We start from the raw sequence: 14,244 nt of genomic DNA on the forward strand, positions 1-14,244 counted from the left end.
CAAAAGCAAAACGGTGAGATGGTCAGAACGCCCCAGATGGGGGAGGGGGGTGGCTTTGAAAGCTCCCTTTTGCGCCGAGTAGACTAGGTCCAGGAAGCTGTCTCCACGTGTCGGAAAAGGAACATGCTGGTGAAGCCTCGGGAAAACAGACTTCAGGTTGGCATGATTGAAGTCTCCAGCGAAGATGGTGAAACCGTCAGGGTGCGCTGTCTGCTGTTCACTGACAGCCTGGTACAGTTCACCAAGCGCCGCGATCCTGTCGCCTTCGATGTTGGAAGGCGGGATGTATACCGCGACTAGCAGAATCGCGGTAAATTCCCTCGGCAGGTAAAAAGGACGGCACTTGATGATCACAAACTCTGCAAGTGGCGAGTAGTGCTTACATACCACCACAGAGTCCCGGCACCATTCTTCTCGCCGCTTCAAAGTCCAGAACCCCACAAAACCCACTTCTGCCGATGTCGAGCAGAACCTGCCTGCTGTACTTGTAGCACGATAAAGCACGACGAGACGAACACATAAGACTGACGGACGAACACTCATTAGACGAACAAATCACCATACTGACGGGACAGAGAGTGGCCGCTGCGTTGCTACACGAAATAAAATATATCAAATAACTATAACATAAATACTTCACCACTACACGGCCCCAAGCACCGGCGTCGACTTCCAGGCGTGTGGCGGCGTGGACTTCCATCCCCGGAGGTGGCACTTCCAGCCACGGAGGTGGAAGAGAGCTCCATAGAATGGGACCGGGCGTGTGTAAAAGCCATGTCCGAGCCCCATCCACCGTCCCCGGACAGCCACCCGGCCAAGCACTGCCCCCCAACTTCCATCCATGGAGGTGAAAGAGAGCTCCGTAGATAAGACCGGGCGTGCGTAAAACCCATTTCCGAGCCCCATCCACCGTCACCGGATAGCTGCCCGGCCGAGCGCCGGCCCCCGACTTTCATCCACGGAGGTGAAAGAGAGGTCCGTAGAGTAGCACCGGGCGTGCGTAAAAGTCATAATAGTTTTTCAAACCTCCTGTGTCACTCCAAATCATTAAATCCTTCAAACTCTTTGTCCTCCGTGTCACTTACAAACAAAGTCGCTAATGATGATAGTACGTGGGGCCCTTCGTCATTTTCGTCATCCCGTGATTGAATCTTTGTCCTTTACGTAAACAACCACCACGCCACGACGTCACTTGAAACTCAAATTACAGTAATCCCTTGCTACATCACGGTTCGTTTATCGCGGTTTCCCTTTTTTTTTTGTGTGATTTTTTTTTTTTAAATTTACATATAAGTCGCTCCTCAGTATAAGTCGCCCCCCCATCCAAACTATGAAAAAACCACCACTTATAGTCCGAAAATTATGGTATATATATATATATATATATATATATATATATATATATATATATATATATATATATATATATATATATATATATAAAATAATTATTATAATAATAATTGGTTTACTTTACAGCTACAGTAAGGCTTAATTAGCATTATCCCTAATGCCAATTAAAACAATGACTTCTTGATATCCAGAATTTTTCACTTTTTTCGGTTACCCGACCATTATCCCCGAAAGATTGTAAATTTCCCCCAGGGTATCCTTGCACCCCCTAGGAAGCATTCTAGCACCCCTCCGGTTAAGAACTACTGCTGTAGAGTGTTTTAGTGTTGTTCTCTCTCTGCTGCGTCTTGTGTCTCTCTTGCTTTCTCCTCCAGCCACTTCCGTTTGTCGTTCCCGTAGCTCTTCTTTACCTCCCTGTCTTCCATCCTTCAGCATCGGAGCCTCCTTTTCTGTTCTCTTTTTATCTTTGCCATTTTTCTTTCATTGATCAGTTTCCCGGTCTTATCTGTTACCCATATAGGTTGATTTTCTTCAGATTGCTCACTGCATAAGGTCTCTTGGGCTGCATTTTTTGCACCTTTTTCAGCTTGAGTCTGATTTTACCCACCACAAAAAAGTGATCTGAGCCTACATCTCCACCACTGTGTGAGCGAACGTCTCAGCAATGATGAACGCCACCTGGTGTTTATGTAGATGTAGTCCAGCTCGTTTCAGGTTCCGTCCCCAGGTGAAACCCATGTCATCTTATGGATCTGCTTGTGTTTGGAAAAGGTGTTGCAAATGCTGAGGCAGTTCGTGCTGGCTAGCTTCAACAGCCTCTCTCCGTTGACACTGGGAGAACTTGCAGACCCATTTGGTCCCACTGTGGCATTGAGGCCCCATTTGTCGCCATCCACTTTTGCATTTAAGTCTCCAATCAGCATCTTGATGTCGTAGCTCGGGATCTCATCAAGCACAGCATGGAGCTGGCCGTAGAAGGCGTCCTTGTCCTCCTCTGAGGTGACTTAAGTTGGGGCATAGACTTGCACGAAGGTGACTTTGGCACGTCTAGTATAGAACTTCGCTGTGATGATGCGGTCATTCACCAGTTTCCATCTAACTAGTGCTTGTGCTGTAAGCTGGAAAGGATGATCCCGACTCCATGGTTATGGTGGTCTTGTGTCCCGGAGTAGCGAACGGTTGCTCCCACAATCACGAGGCGCCCTGTCCAGTCCACTTCATTTCAGTAATGCCTAATATGTTCAGGTGATACTCCTTCATAGTCTTCAGCACCTGGTCCATGCGACCAAACTGGAGCAGTGTGCGTACAATACAGGTACCCACTCTGGTGTTGGTCTTGGTCATGAAGATCGGGGTCATCAGTGGTCAAGCTTCCCCATCATTGTTACATCCAAGGATGCGCCCTCTCTTCTTCACCACAGTATACCGGAATGGCTCCTTCTCGTCGTTTCTGTAATATGCTGTTTTTTGACAGGGTGGGGTTGTTAACCTCATGCCCAATCCCCAACCTGGAGGGTGCTGACATTTGTCTGGCCTCTATCCCAAAACATGCATGGTTAAACCTGCCAGGGGTGTCATCCCCCTTCCGGTATAGCTTTCAGGGGTCACTGAGATACGCAAGCCTCTCCACCAATGCTAAGGTACCATTAGAAGGAGCACACGAATAGTTGCCTAATAACTGTACACACAAAAATTTATTCAAGAAAGCCAGAATTTCAGTTTTGCTCTGTTAAATATTTAAGTTTAGGGTTTATTAACATCTTGGTTGACCGAGACCACTGTAGTTGTCCTCAAAACTATAATTTGCCTAATAATTCTGATAATAATTCTGTTGTGTGTTATTTCAGGTCTGCTACATGACTATCCAAAGCAAGAATTTTAAGTAGGTAGGTAGGTAGCTACTTCATTGATCTCGAGGGGTAAATTCAGTTGCCAGCATTATAAATTAAGAATTAAATACAAAAATAAACAGATAGATAATATAAACATCGGATACGACAACAAAATGATCGACAAAAAAAGAGAATAGATATGCAGTGGATGCAAAATACACCCGTGATCAAATAAATAAACAGCAGATGAAAATGTCAACATATATGTACATAAATAAACAAAAACAAACATTATTCATTTGCCAACCCAAGATCATGACCGTGAACGCACCCGTAACCCCCGTGAGGAGTTAAAATTAACCCCTCAGCCTTTCCGTGGATCGAGATGGTGTCATTTGGTGTTGTTTGGGTTTCAATGTCTCTGCCATGGCTCCGCATGCACACATGGGAGACAGCGGCGAAACATAAACATTTGGCTAACTACGCTCAAGTGTGACTTGGTGAATGTTATACTGGTTAACCAGGTTTGCTAACTGTTTTCATAGCCCAGTGCCATTGCCAACCCTGGAACAGGATACAGCTTTGAGGCTCACAATGCAATTGAAATTGATCGCATTGATCTCGGCATTAAGACTTGATGAAGATAACTGTTTTCAATGAACATACAGGTCTTTAATAAATATATTGTGATTTCATGTATAACATGAGATGACATTCTGCTGTTTCTTCAAGGTACTTTGTGAAGACCAGGCGATGCCTCCTTGTGTTCATTGTGTCCAATAGCGCAAGTGGAGACAGTAGCTCAAGAGTCCTTTTTCCCAGAGAACTCATGGAGGAGCTTGACATCAGTGACATCAGGTTTGTTTTAGCAATAGTTCACTTTCCTCAGTGTTTCCTTGGAGGGAGCCCTCTGTTGCGGGAGCCGTTATGGGCCACAGTCATGGCTTTGACCCGCGACATCCCCGACTTCAAATGATGCAAGTAGCCTGGCCGCGGCTTATGGTGCCGTCCTGACACAGATGGCTCCTCAGGTGGTGGATTCATCATTTAGATGCCCTGTGTCGAGCTTCTGGTCTCTTCAGGGAAAGTCCAGTTGTTTTCTGTTTTACCTACCAGTGTGTGCGTGCGTGCGTGCGTGCGTGAGTACATGCGTGCGTGTGCGTGTGCGTGTGCGTGTGCGTGTGTGCGTGTGCGTGTGCGTGCGTGTGTGTGTGTGCGTGTGCGTGTGCGTGTGCGTGTGCGCGTGCGTGCGTGCGTGCGTGTGTGTGTGTGTGTGTGTGTGTGTGTGTGTGTGTGTGTGTGTGTGTGTGTGTACACGCGCGCACATGTGCATGCGTGTGTTTCGGCGTATTTCACTGTCTTGTTTTTCGTTGGACAGGAGTTGGGTTGCACCCAAATAAGCACCTGCATCTTTACATATATTCATACATGCATACCTCCATGCCGACACACACACGCACACACACATTATATACCGTATTTGCCGGTGTACAGGTCGACTCGGTGTATAAGTCGACCCCCTAAAATTCGACGGAAATTTACGATTTTATGATATATCCTTTGTATAAGTCGAGCTCAATTGTTGCATTATATTAAACTTCAAAATTCAATATGCAAAATTTATTGACGAAATGTGTTCAAATTCCGGGAGGCCGTGCGCATGCGGCTGTTTATAAGCACCGCGGAGGAGATCCCAGCCGGCGAGCTCGCGCACGCCGCCCGGCACCAACGGGAGGCCGGAAATAGCTCCAAGCCGAGCGGATCGGCACTTTATAAGCACCGCGGAGGAGATCGCGGCGCCTCATTCGACTTCCAGCGGCCGGCGAGCTCACGCACCCGCCCGGCACATCCGGGAGGCCGTGCGCACGCGCCAAGTGGCCGAAAATAGCCCCCGCCGAGCGGATCGGCTGTTTATAAGCACCGCGGAGGAGATCGCGGCGCCTCATTCGACTTCCAGCGGCCGGCGAGCTCGCGCACCCGCCCGGCACATCCGGGAGGCCGTGCGCACGCGCCAAGTGGCCGAAAATAGCCCCCGCCGAGCGGATCGGCTGTTTATAAGCACCGCGGAGGAGGTCGCGGAGCCTCATTCGACTTCCAGCGGCCGGCGAGCTCGCGCACCCGCCCAGCACATCCGGGAGGCCGTGCGCATGCGCCAAGTGGCCGAAAATAGCCCCCGCCGAGCGGATCGGCTGTTTATAAGCACCGCGGAGGAGATCGCTGAGCCTCATTCGACTTCCAGCGGGCCGCGCACTCGCGCACGCCGCCCGGCACATCCGGGAGGCCGTGCGCACGCGCCGAGTGGCCGAAAATAGCCCCCGCCGAGCGGATCGGCTGTTTATAAGCACCGCGGAGGAGATCGCTGAGCCTCATTCGACTTCCAGCGGGCCGCGCACTCGCGCACGCCGCCCGGTTCAAATTTTCTAAGTGCAACGCACAATGAGATGCATGAGAAACGGCCTTGGTTACCATCACATTTGAAGCGATGAATACGAAGTTAAATTTTATGACTCGGTGTATAAGTCGAGGTCGATTTTTTTCGGTCGATTTTGGATCGAAAAAGGTCGACCAATACACCGGCAAATACGGTACATTAATTTCATTCATTAGCAGCTAATAGCTGTGTGCAATTTTGGCTGATAATCACAGTCCAACTACTTTTCAAAGACAGTTAAATAGGCAAATATGATGCTGCACCCTTTGATGCTGACAGCCTGACACAGTTCTTTTTACCCATCAATTTCAACCATACAGTCGCACTGAAATGTCCCGTTTGAATGACTCCTTCAGCTTGACGGCATCATTGTCACTTACCACATCACTACTGGGTTTGTGGATTTTCCGCTTGACAGAAACTAACCACTGTACGGCCACAGCGGCTATTAGCCGCCTAAATGACTGTGGTATGTACCACGATCACTCAGACTCAATATCCCACGTCTCCCCCGGGATGTAGATCAAGCGCTGCCAAAGTTGGGAGTTGAAATTCTAACATTCTGCCAGCCATTCCCAGCAAACCCCCACTGTACCTTTGGGTCTGCCAGGTCAGACCGGCATCTTCCACCAGCATTGTTGCCAAAACAAAACCAGATGTTGATCGCTTCTTCTTGTGTAAATTCAATTTCTTTAACTGTCTGTATCATTATCTTTATCTTAAGCATTATCTTATTACCAATATCTTTCATTCTATTTCCAGTTTTAATCCAGTGGCTCCAACTACCATGATGAAGGTTCTGACTCGTATATTATCCAATGAGGATAGAAAGGTGATCAACAACTGCAGCTGTTTTGAATTTGATGTTACTTTATAATTACTTTTTGGCTGTACACAGAGAATTGGAAGGGTCATTGTTCCAGATCAGACAGTGTTGGAGATGATCTCCTCAGGAAGTTCAGGAGACATTCGCAGTGCTATTAACTGCCTGCAATTTGCCTCCGTTCCAGGTATGGTGTAAATCTACCGTATTTTTCGGACTAAAAGTCGCTCCGGAATATAGGTCGCATTAGCCATAAAATGCACAATAACGTGAAAAAAAAATATATATAGTAAGTCGCTCCGGAGTATAAGTCGCATTTTGGGAGAAATTTATTCGACAAAATCCAACACCAAGAACAGACATGAACGAACAACAACAAGCTAAACGATAAGTATGCTAACGTGACATAAACACAAACGAAGAGCTGAGAACGGGCCAAACATAACGTTCAGAGTTGTTCAAATAACTATTACATAAATAACACGTTTATAAAACCATCTGTGTCACTCAAATTCATTAAATCCATCGATCATCCTTTATGTTAACAATGCCGGCCAGCTGCGCGCCGCTGACGGCGCTTGCGCTTCAAAATATTCCATAGGCCCATGTAACGATTTATAAATTATATATCAAATAACAATTATATAAGCAATAATATTATCAAACCATCTGTGTCACTCCAAATCATTAAATCCATCGATCAAATTCCTCATCCTTTGTCAACAACGCCGCGCGTGCGCCCTGACGTCAGCCTCGTCGTTATTCCACAGATCTAGGATATAACTATATTGTAGCGTTAACAAAGTACAAGGAAAGACGTGTTTGGTAAACGGCTCTTTATTTAACAAAACAAGAGTTCAACGAGCCAACAACTACTGAACTGTAACGATAACATATACAAGTTGCTACACGAAATAAATTATATCAAATAACTATAACATAAATAGTTAACCGCCACACGGCCCCAATCACCGGCGTGGTCTTCCAGGCGTGTGGCGGCGTGGACTTCCATCCCCGGAGGTGGCACTTCCGGCCACGGAGGTGGAAGAGCGCTCCATAGAATAGGACCGGGCGTGCGTAAAAGCCATGTCCGAGCCCCATCCGCCGTCCTTGGACAGCCACCCGGCCGAGCACCGGCCCCCGACTACCATCCGTGGAGGTGAAAGAGAGCTCCGTAGAGTAGGACCGCGCGTGCATAAAAGCCATGTCCGAGCCCCATCCACCGTCCACGGACAGCCACCCGGCCGAGCGCCGGCCCTCGACTCCCATCCACAGAGGTAAAAGAGAGCTCCGTAGAGTAGGACCGGGTGTGCTTAAAAGCCATAATAGTTTTTTAAACCTTATGTGTCACTCCAAATCATTAAATCCTTCAAACTCTTCGTCCTCCGTGTCACTTACAAACAAAGCCGCTAATGATGCCGGTAGTACGTGGGGCCCTTCGTCATCTTCGTCATCCCGTGATCGAATCTTCGTCCTTTATGTAAACAACCGCCGCGCGCTGACGTCACTTGAAATTCAAATTACAGTAATCCCTCGCTACATCGCGGTTCGTTTATTGCCGTTTCATTTTTTTTTGGGGGGGGGGGATTTGTGAAAAAAGTCGCTCCTCTGTATAACTCGCCCCCCCACCCAACCTATGAAAAAAACGCGACTTATAGTCCAAAAATTACAGTGCACAATAATTATGCTTCCGTCCTTTAATACCAATTCATTGCAAAGAACAATTTTTTTCAGACCATTCACTGGAAAAGGGGCTGGTGAGGAGGAACAATCGTTTTATATCACAGGGTAAGGCAGTCTCCGGTTCCGGTTTAGTATTAAGGAAGAACACCAAGCCAACGAAGGGGCAGGAAGGCGAGCCAACTGTTGGAATGAGGGACACTGGTTTGTTCCTATTTAGAGCGCTGGGAAAGATTCTGCATTGTAAAAGTGAGTTATCTGTCATTTATTTTACTTGTTCTTTTATCACAGACAAGTGAGTCATCTGTCATTTATAATTCATCCTTCAATTTCGGCATCATACTTTATTTTCAAAACAAATAAATAATTACCGCCTAAATCAGGGGTCACCAACCTTTCTTAAACCGAGAGTTACTTCATGGGTACTGATAAAGGCAAAGGGCTACCAGTTTGACCCATACGTCTGAAATAGCCAATTTGCTCAATTTGGCTTTCACTATGTGTTATTATTGTCATTTGCAGTTCACATGTAAGTGTGATTTTAACAAGAATAGCAAAAATACAGTCAAACCTTGGTTTTTGACCACAATCCGTTCCAGAAGGCGGTTCGAGAAGCAAATCGCTCGAAATACAAATCTATTTCTCCCATTACAAATAATGGAAAACATTTTAATCCGTTTCAAGACAAAACCCCGCCTTTTTTAATATTTTTTTCATTTGCGCATATTTGTCCGATTGCCCAACTGCAGCGCACCGCCGAACGCGCAACCGTAGCGCGTCGCCGACCACGCAACTGCACCGCGCTAGTCGCATTATTGTGACAGAGCCATCACTAAAATTTAGAAAATATATTTAAAGTCCTGATGTACTTTCCAAAATTTAAGTGGACCTCAGTGTGCAGGGAGCTTAATTTGGTTCGTTCGTGCAACCGCAGCGCGCCGGGCGCTCACTGTCGCATTGCTTTAAGAGCGTCTTTGTGTTTTAGGATGGCTTTTGTTAGGCTACGGATTCTAGTTATTGATCTGACTCCAAATTACGACCAACACTTAACTGTTTTAGCACACACTTGCGCACCTAACAAATTTTGCGAGTTCGTTCTGTCAAAGAGAAGACCAGTTGATCAATCAGACCGAATTCACCAATTGTTTGTGTGTACAAAGCAAGCTAATACAGGCACCTGGGTCCCAGGTCCCTCACACCAAAACTCGTGTGTTCTTGTGACCATCAAGAGACAACACATTCTTCCGGGTTGCCCAGTTACAAAGAAACACAATATGAATATTCAAACATGTAAAACATTGTGTGATGATTGGTTGATGGCCGTCTCAGCTGTCTGGCGGTTGGGTTTTCCCCGCGAAGCCCGACCACCAGGACGGGGTGTTATTCTCGTTTCTCACCGACCTTGAGATGTTCTCGTCAGGTGCCCTCCCTGTTCTCGCCGGGCCGATGATAAATCCTGTTGCACAACACTTCGAAGAAAACAACTTCGTGCAGTTGCCTGCACATTTCCTTACCACCCACCATGCGACCACACAAGCACAGCCACTACTGAAAATTATATTGATGTGATTATATATAAGTCTAACGCAGCCTCAATAAAATATGTTTGCAAACTGCCGAAAGCACATTTCCCTTTATTCCCTCTCATGACCTCATTTATGAGGTCATCACCCGTTACTCTAGCAAGCAGCGACCAGCACGCTGTCGGTCCTTTCTTCCCCCCGTGGCTCATGTTGAGTCACCAGGGTATATTGGCCATTCGGTGGCAACGGGCCAATGGTTTTCTCGATCAACCAGACAGTGCGTGATCTAATACATGGAATACAACAACAACCGCATAAAATCATTATTGCAGTAAAAATAGCCACAGCAACAAGCACAGACATGATGAGGCCTTTCCAGCCTCCGAACGTTTTCATCCAATCAGACCAAATATCGGTGCGTACACCTGAATGATCTTTCATCTTTTTGGTCAGTGTCCTTAGTCCTTCCAATGCCCTGGTCAGTCGGCCCCCTGGTGCTGTGTTGTTTGGGATGAAAGTACAACATGCATCATCAAACATTCCACACACACCATGTTCCTTAGCCAATAGCATGGCCAACGCAATTCTATTTTGGAACGCCATCGACGACGTTGCAGCCAATTGTTCATGAACTACTGCAAATGATTCAGCTGTATAGTTACCCAGTCGTTGGACATTGTAATGAACGTAATTAATACGATCTACATTTTTATTGGGGGTGATCCATAGGAAGATACTTTTGAATCCCGAGGACACTTGATTAACGAGTTTATACTTATCTGGCACACCCCGGGGCACTCCTATAGTGTCAATATATGTTGGATCGTTGTCACTCAACCATGGGGGCAAAACGTCTCTTTTGGCTCGCTTCAGGAGCCCCGCCAGTGGGGACTCCATGTTCCAATTGAGATTATGTATTCCAATGGGGACAACCACTACAGGCATTATCAAAGACACGAGGGCACAGATACCTGATGCATTCTCCGGCAAGCGATCATATAATTTGTTATCACCACACCATAATCAGATGTCTGCACGAGAGAGAGGAGAGGTTATATTCAGTGACAAATTTAATTAGCACCATGAGGGAGCTATTGTCCCAATACTTATGCCGGTTCCTTTTAACTTTAAATATGTCATATTTTGTTGAGTCACATGGTTATCAAAAATGGGCTTTCTCCATCGCACCGTTTTGTTGTCGATGGTGCCCCTGATTGATCATTGAACCATGGTTCCGGTCAGAACTCATGACTTACCAGTTCCAGTCCCTCCGATCTGTACCACCCCTTCAGGTGAGAGGAATTTTATCCTCAATTGCAAACACATCACCCCAACTTCAGACCTACTACCTAGCCAATCATACTGCGCACACACAGTCATAGACGATCACATGCACACGCATCCATCCACACACTCACAGACACACTCATCCGTCTCTATCACTCAGCTCTCCTCCCACACTAAGCAAAGTTAGTATGTTAGTGTGCAGGCAAACATTGACTCCTAATAGTAACTCCTCACATTCGGACATACTTGTCAACATTACCTATTGTAAAATCTCCCATTCAATTTTCCATAAATTCGCCCATCAGATTAATCGCAAATTGTCATATATGTCAATCTGAGGGGCTAACTGTGGGACCCGCGTTTTGGGGGAGCCTTCATAACCTCAGATTGCTCCTACAAACTCGATCTCTATTACTTATCCTAATTAAATTCAATAAAGATGGGTCAGACTATTCTCTCTGGCTTTTTACGTCATCATTTGGCTCTCCCCCTTTTTCCTGTTGTCTAGCTCAAATATGTTTCTCAGTCTGCTTCTCTTTATTGCCCCTCTTGGCGAGTCTCACTCCCCCCTTTTTTTTCTTCCTAAAAATCCTGCCTGTCACAACATCTAGCACCTCTCCCTGCTTCCTTAAATCGTCGCCTATTCCCACTCCTTTCATCCACTCACTCGCGCGGTCTGCCCCCCTCTGCAAAGCTGCAGCTCCACACAGGGAGCGCCAAGCCCTCTCCCTCGAATGAGCAGTTTTTAATGTAATTTACGCCATTGCTGTCCAGATCTTCTATCCTCAATCTCCCTTGCTGTCAATCCCTGTTAAAATGCCAAAATGCCCCCGTTCCTACTCGCTCTAATCCTATCTTTGACAATGGAGTTTGCCCTTATCAAACCTCTGAATATCCACGTCCTCCTGTTATCTTCACATCCACCTCTTAGTACTTATTTTGATAGAATCTCTTATTGGTAACTCTATAGCGGACTGTTTAGCATATAATCCCTTACTCAACTCTCTCGCTTCTACGTTGCCATGTCGGTGCAGTTGAAATTTAGCCCTATCTCCGTCATTATCTTGTTACCTGTGGCCTTGTGCGACTCCTATGCATGATTGTGTGAAAGTCAAAAATTTAACGTATCCAACTTTCTGACCACCCAACCTCCACTATGGTGCAACAAACTTCTATTGTATTGAGTAGGTACATTGAGCGTCCTAGCTTCCTCTTGACTGAATCCACTTTAGTCCAAATGTCTTATTCTAAAATGTATCTAACTCGACTTCTACTTCTTAAGCCTGACGAGCCAAAATATCAGATCTTGCTCTTGTTTCTTACCGTTTTAGCCTATTTGTTTTATCCAAATCTGTTCAATCCCTGACTATGATGCTTTTCTCTGTAGCTCTACACATTATTCAATGTTTTATCAAATCTCCTCAGTTCCGTGAAACTCAGCGCACAATGAAGCTCCTGTCCACCTTGACCCAAGCTCCACCCAGTTTAGTAACGCCACAGCAAGGAGTGCGATTTGGCCATCGGACACTTCTTTTGCAGCACCTCACACTCTCAAGTTGGTGTTCTTTTGTTGTTGCTTCAGAGCCAACCCATCCATCACTCTCGAATAAGTCCATTGTTCAAATGAGTCCATTTTCATCATTGTAGTTCCTCCGCTTCTCACTGTCGTCTTTCCTCCGAGGTGTACTTGCCCCCTCCAAGCACAACAACAGTCTTTCTTTGTCCTTGCCAAAGGTCAAAGGGGCCTCAAAGCCAGGCACCGTTTTGTAGTCGTCCACGGCTGCAGGCGGAGTCTCGGGATCAAGTTTCAGGGATCCTGGCACTGAGAGTGACAGACTGGGACATCAAACTTGTAAGACTATTTCCAAATGTAGCTGGTGCCATCAATTCACTAGTAACGTTTGTTTACCAAATGTCAAATTCTCCTAGTAACAGCGATCTCGTCTTTATATTGTAAGTCCTGCAACTCATCCTATTTTCGAGCTACCTTTCGTCTATAGTTCCAATTTAATGGGACAGTACATTGCGTCTTCAGTATCATTATTCAAAATTAACTCATCGAGGTCTGCGTTCCACATCTAGCCCTGATCTATGTCTTGACCTCTCAAACGTTATTACCTGTGTCATGCTTGCTCAAAAATGTGACTTAGAATATGGTGCTGTGAATTTCCAATCTCCCCGATCAAATTGGATCCCGCTTCTCAGCTCTTCTTTCTCATGCTCCTGTTAGCCTGCAATTGTCCAAATCAAAAATGTTATTTTCTTTTAACTGTCTTTCTTTTGAACCTCTAAATCTCTCGTGTTGCTAACCTATCTACACCAGGAAACCATTTAAAGGGTCTTAAAGAAAGGACCAACAGATTACTCCCAATATCTCCTCATTATTTACGAGTTAGCCCCCCCTTTCTTCTCTCACTCTCTCTTTCTATCTGTCTTGGGCCGAATGTGTAGCGTCCTGCCATAAATCACTGCTGCCACAGCCCAACTGTTTTCCTAAGGCCCACAGGTACACATACATTAGTATTTAATGAGTATTGCAAGCATGCCCCTCTCTCGCCTATTTGCAAACTGTTTAACATTAGTGCCAGTGATGTTTCAGTTTCAATCATGCACGTTCGCTGTTGGTCATGCACCCTTTGCTCATCAACATTTGATCTCCCCTCGTCTTGCCTCAGTTCTCCTCGACATTGACCTCTCCCGGGGGAACCCAGCCCCACCTTTGCGGACTCCTCGGCACAGCGCCCCTGGACGAGGGGGGGTCAGCGTATCAATGTTGACGCCACGGTCTGGCCAGGCCCGCACGTCCCGCTGGCCCCCACCCCCGCCAGTATAGCGCCATTCCACGCCTTGGAGCCCACTGGGCCCCCTCCTTTCTTGAACATTCTCTGATCCATGCCGTCTTCCTCCTCACACGCCCGCACCCACACAGGGTGTGCACATAAACGCACACACCGAGGGCGCACACAACCGCATATACGCACACACACATCCGCACGCACGCCAATACACAAAGCGCGCACACAGAGCTCAGATGAACGACGGCAGACTGACACAAACTTTACAGAGATTATGCACGAACACAGAACACACAAAGGGATTCAACTCCATCTCTTATGTAGCTTCTTTGCCACTTTCTTTCGGTCAATGCCACTCACGATTTGTGCTTCTACATCAGCATACATTCCTTCAATCTCACTCCATTCATTCCTCTCATCACACACACTCCCCCCAATTTGGTTGCTCATTTTGAATATTTTAGCGTTCTGATCTCTCACAGGAGGAACTGTTACCACTGGATACTTTTTGAGGAGGCCT

The 14,244-nt window shown here is 46.4% G+C and overlaps 1 protein-coding gene across 15 annotated transcripts in view; it reads left to right on the top strand.

The window, feature by feature from the left end:
- rad17 (RAD17 checkpoint clamp loader component) overlaps positions 1-14,244 on the top strand; it is a 183,008-nt gene that overhangs the window by 67,553 nt on the left and 101,211 nt on the right. For 9 of the 15 annotated variants that reach the window (XR_011086589.1, XR_011086588.1, XM_068650069.1 and 6 more), the window contains 4 exons: positions 3,918-4,043; positions 6,379-6,448; positions 6,515-6,626; positions 8,159-8,368. Coding sequence is in view for 13 of the 15 variants with exons in the window: in XM_068650069.1 (XP_068506170.1) it covers positions 3,918-4,043; positions 6,379-6,448; positions 6,515-6,626; positions 8,159-8,368 (518 nt within the window). In the remaining 2 variants the exon portion in view is untranslated. The remainder of the gene's footprint in view (positions 1-3,917; positions 4,044-6,378; positions 6,449-6,514; positions 6,627-8,158; positions 8,369-14,244) is intronic. The other 6 variants (XM_049762346.1, XM_049762343.1, XM_049762347.1 and 3 more) reach the window with 6 other exon arrangements.

This window comes from Syngnathus scovelli, chromosome 3 (assembly GCF_024217435.2).
Source record: "Syngnathus scovelli strain Florida chromosome 3, RoL_Ssco_1.2, whole genome shotgun sequence".
Lineage (NCBI taxonomy): Eukaryota > Metazoa > Chordata > Actinopteri > Syngnathiformes > Syngnathidae > Syngnathus > Syngnathus scovelli.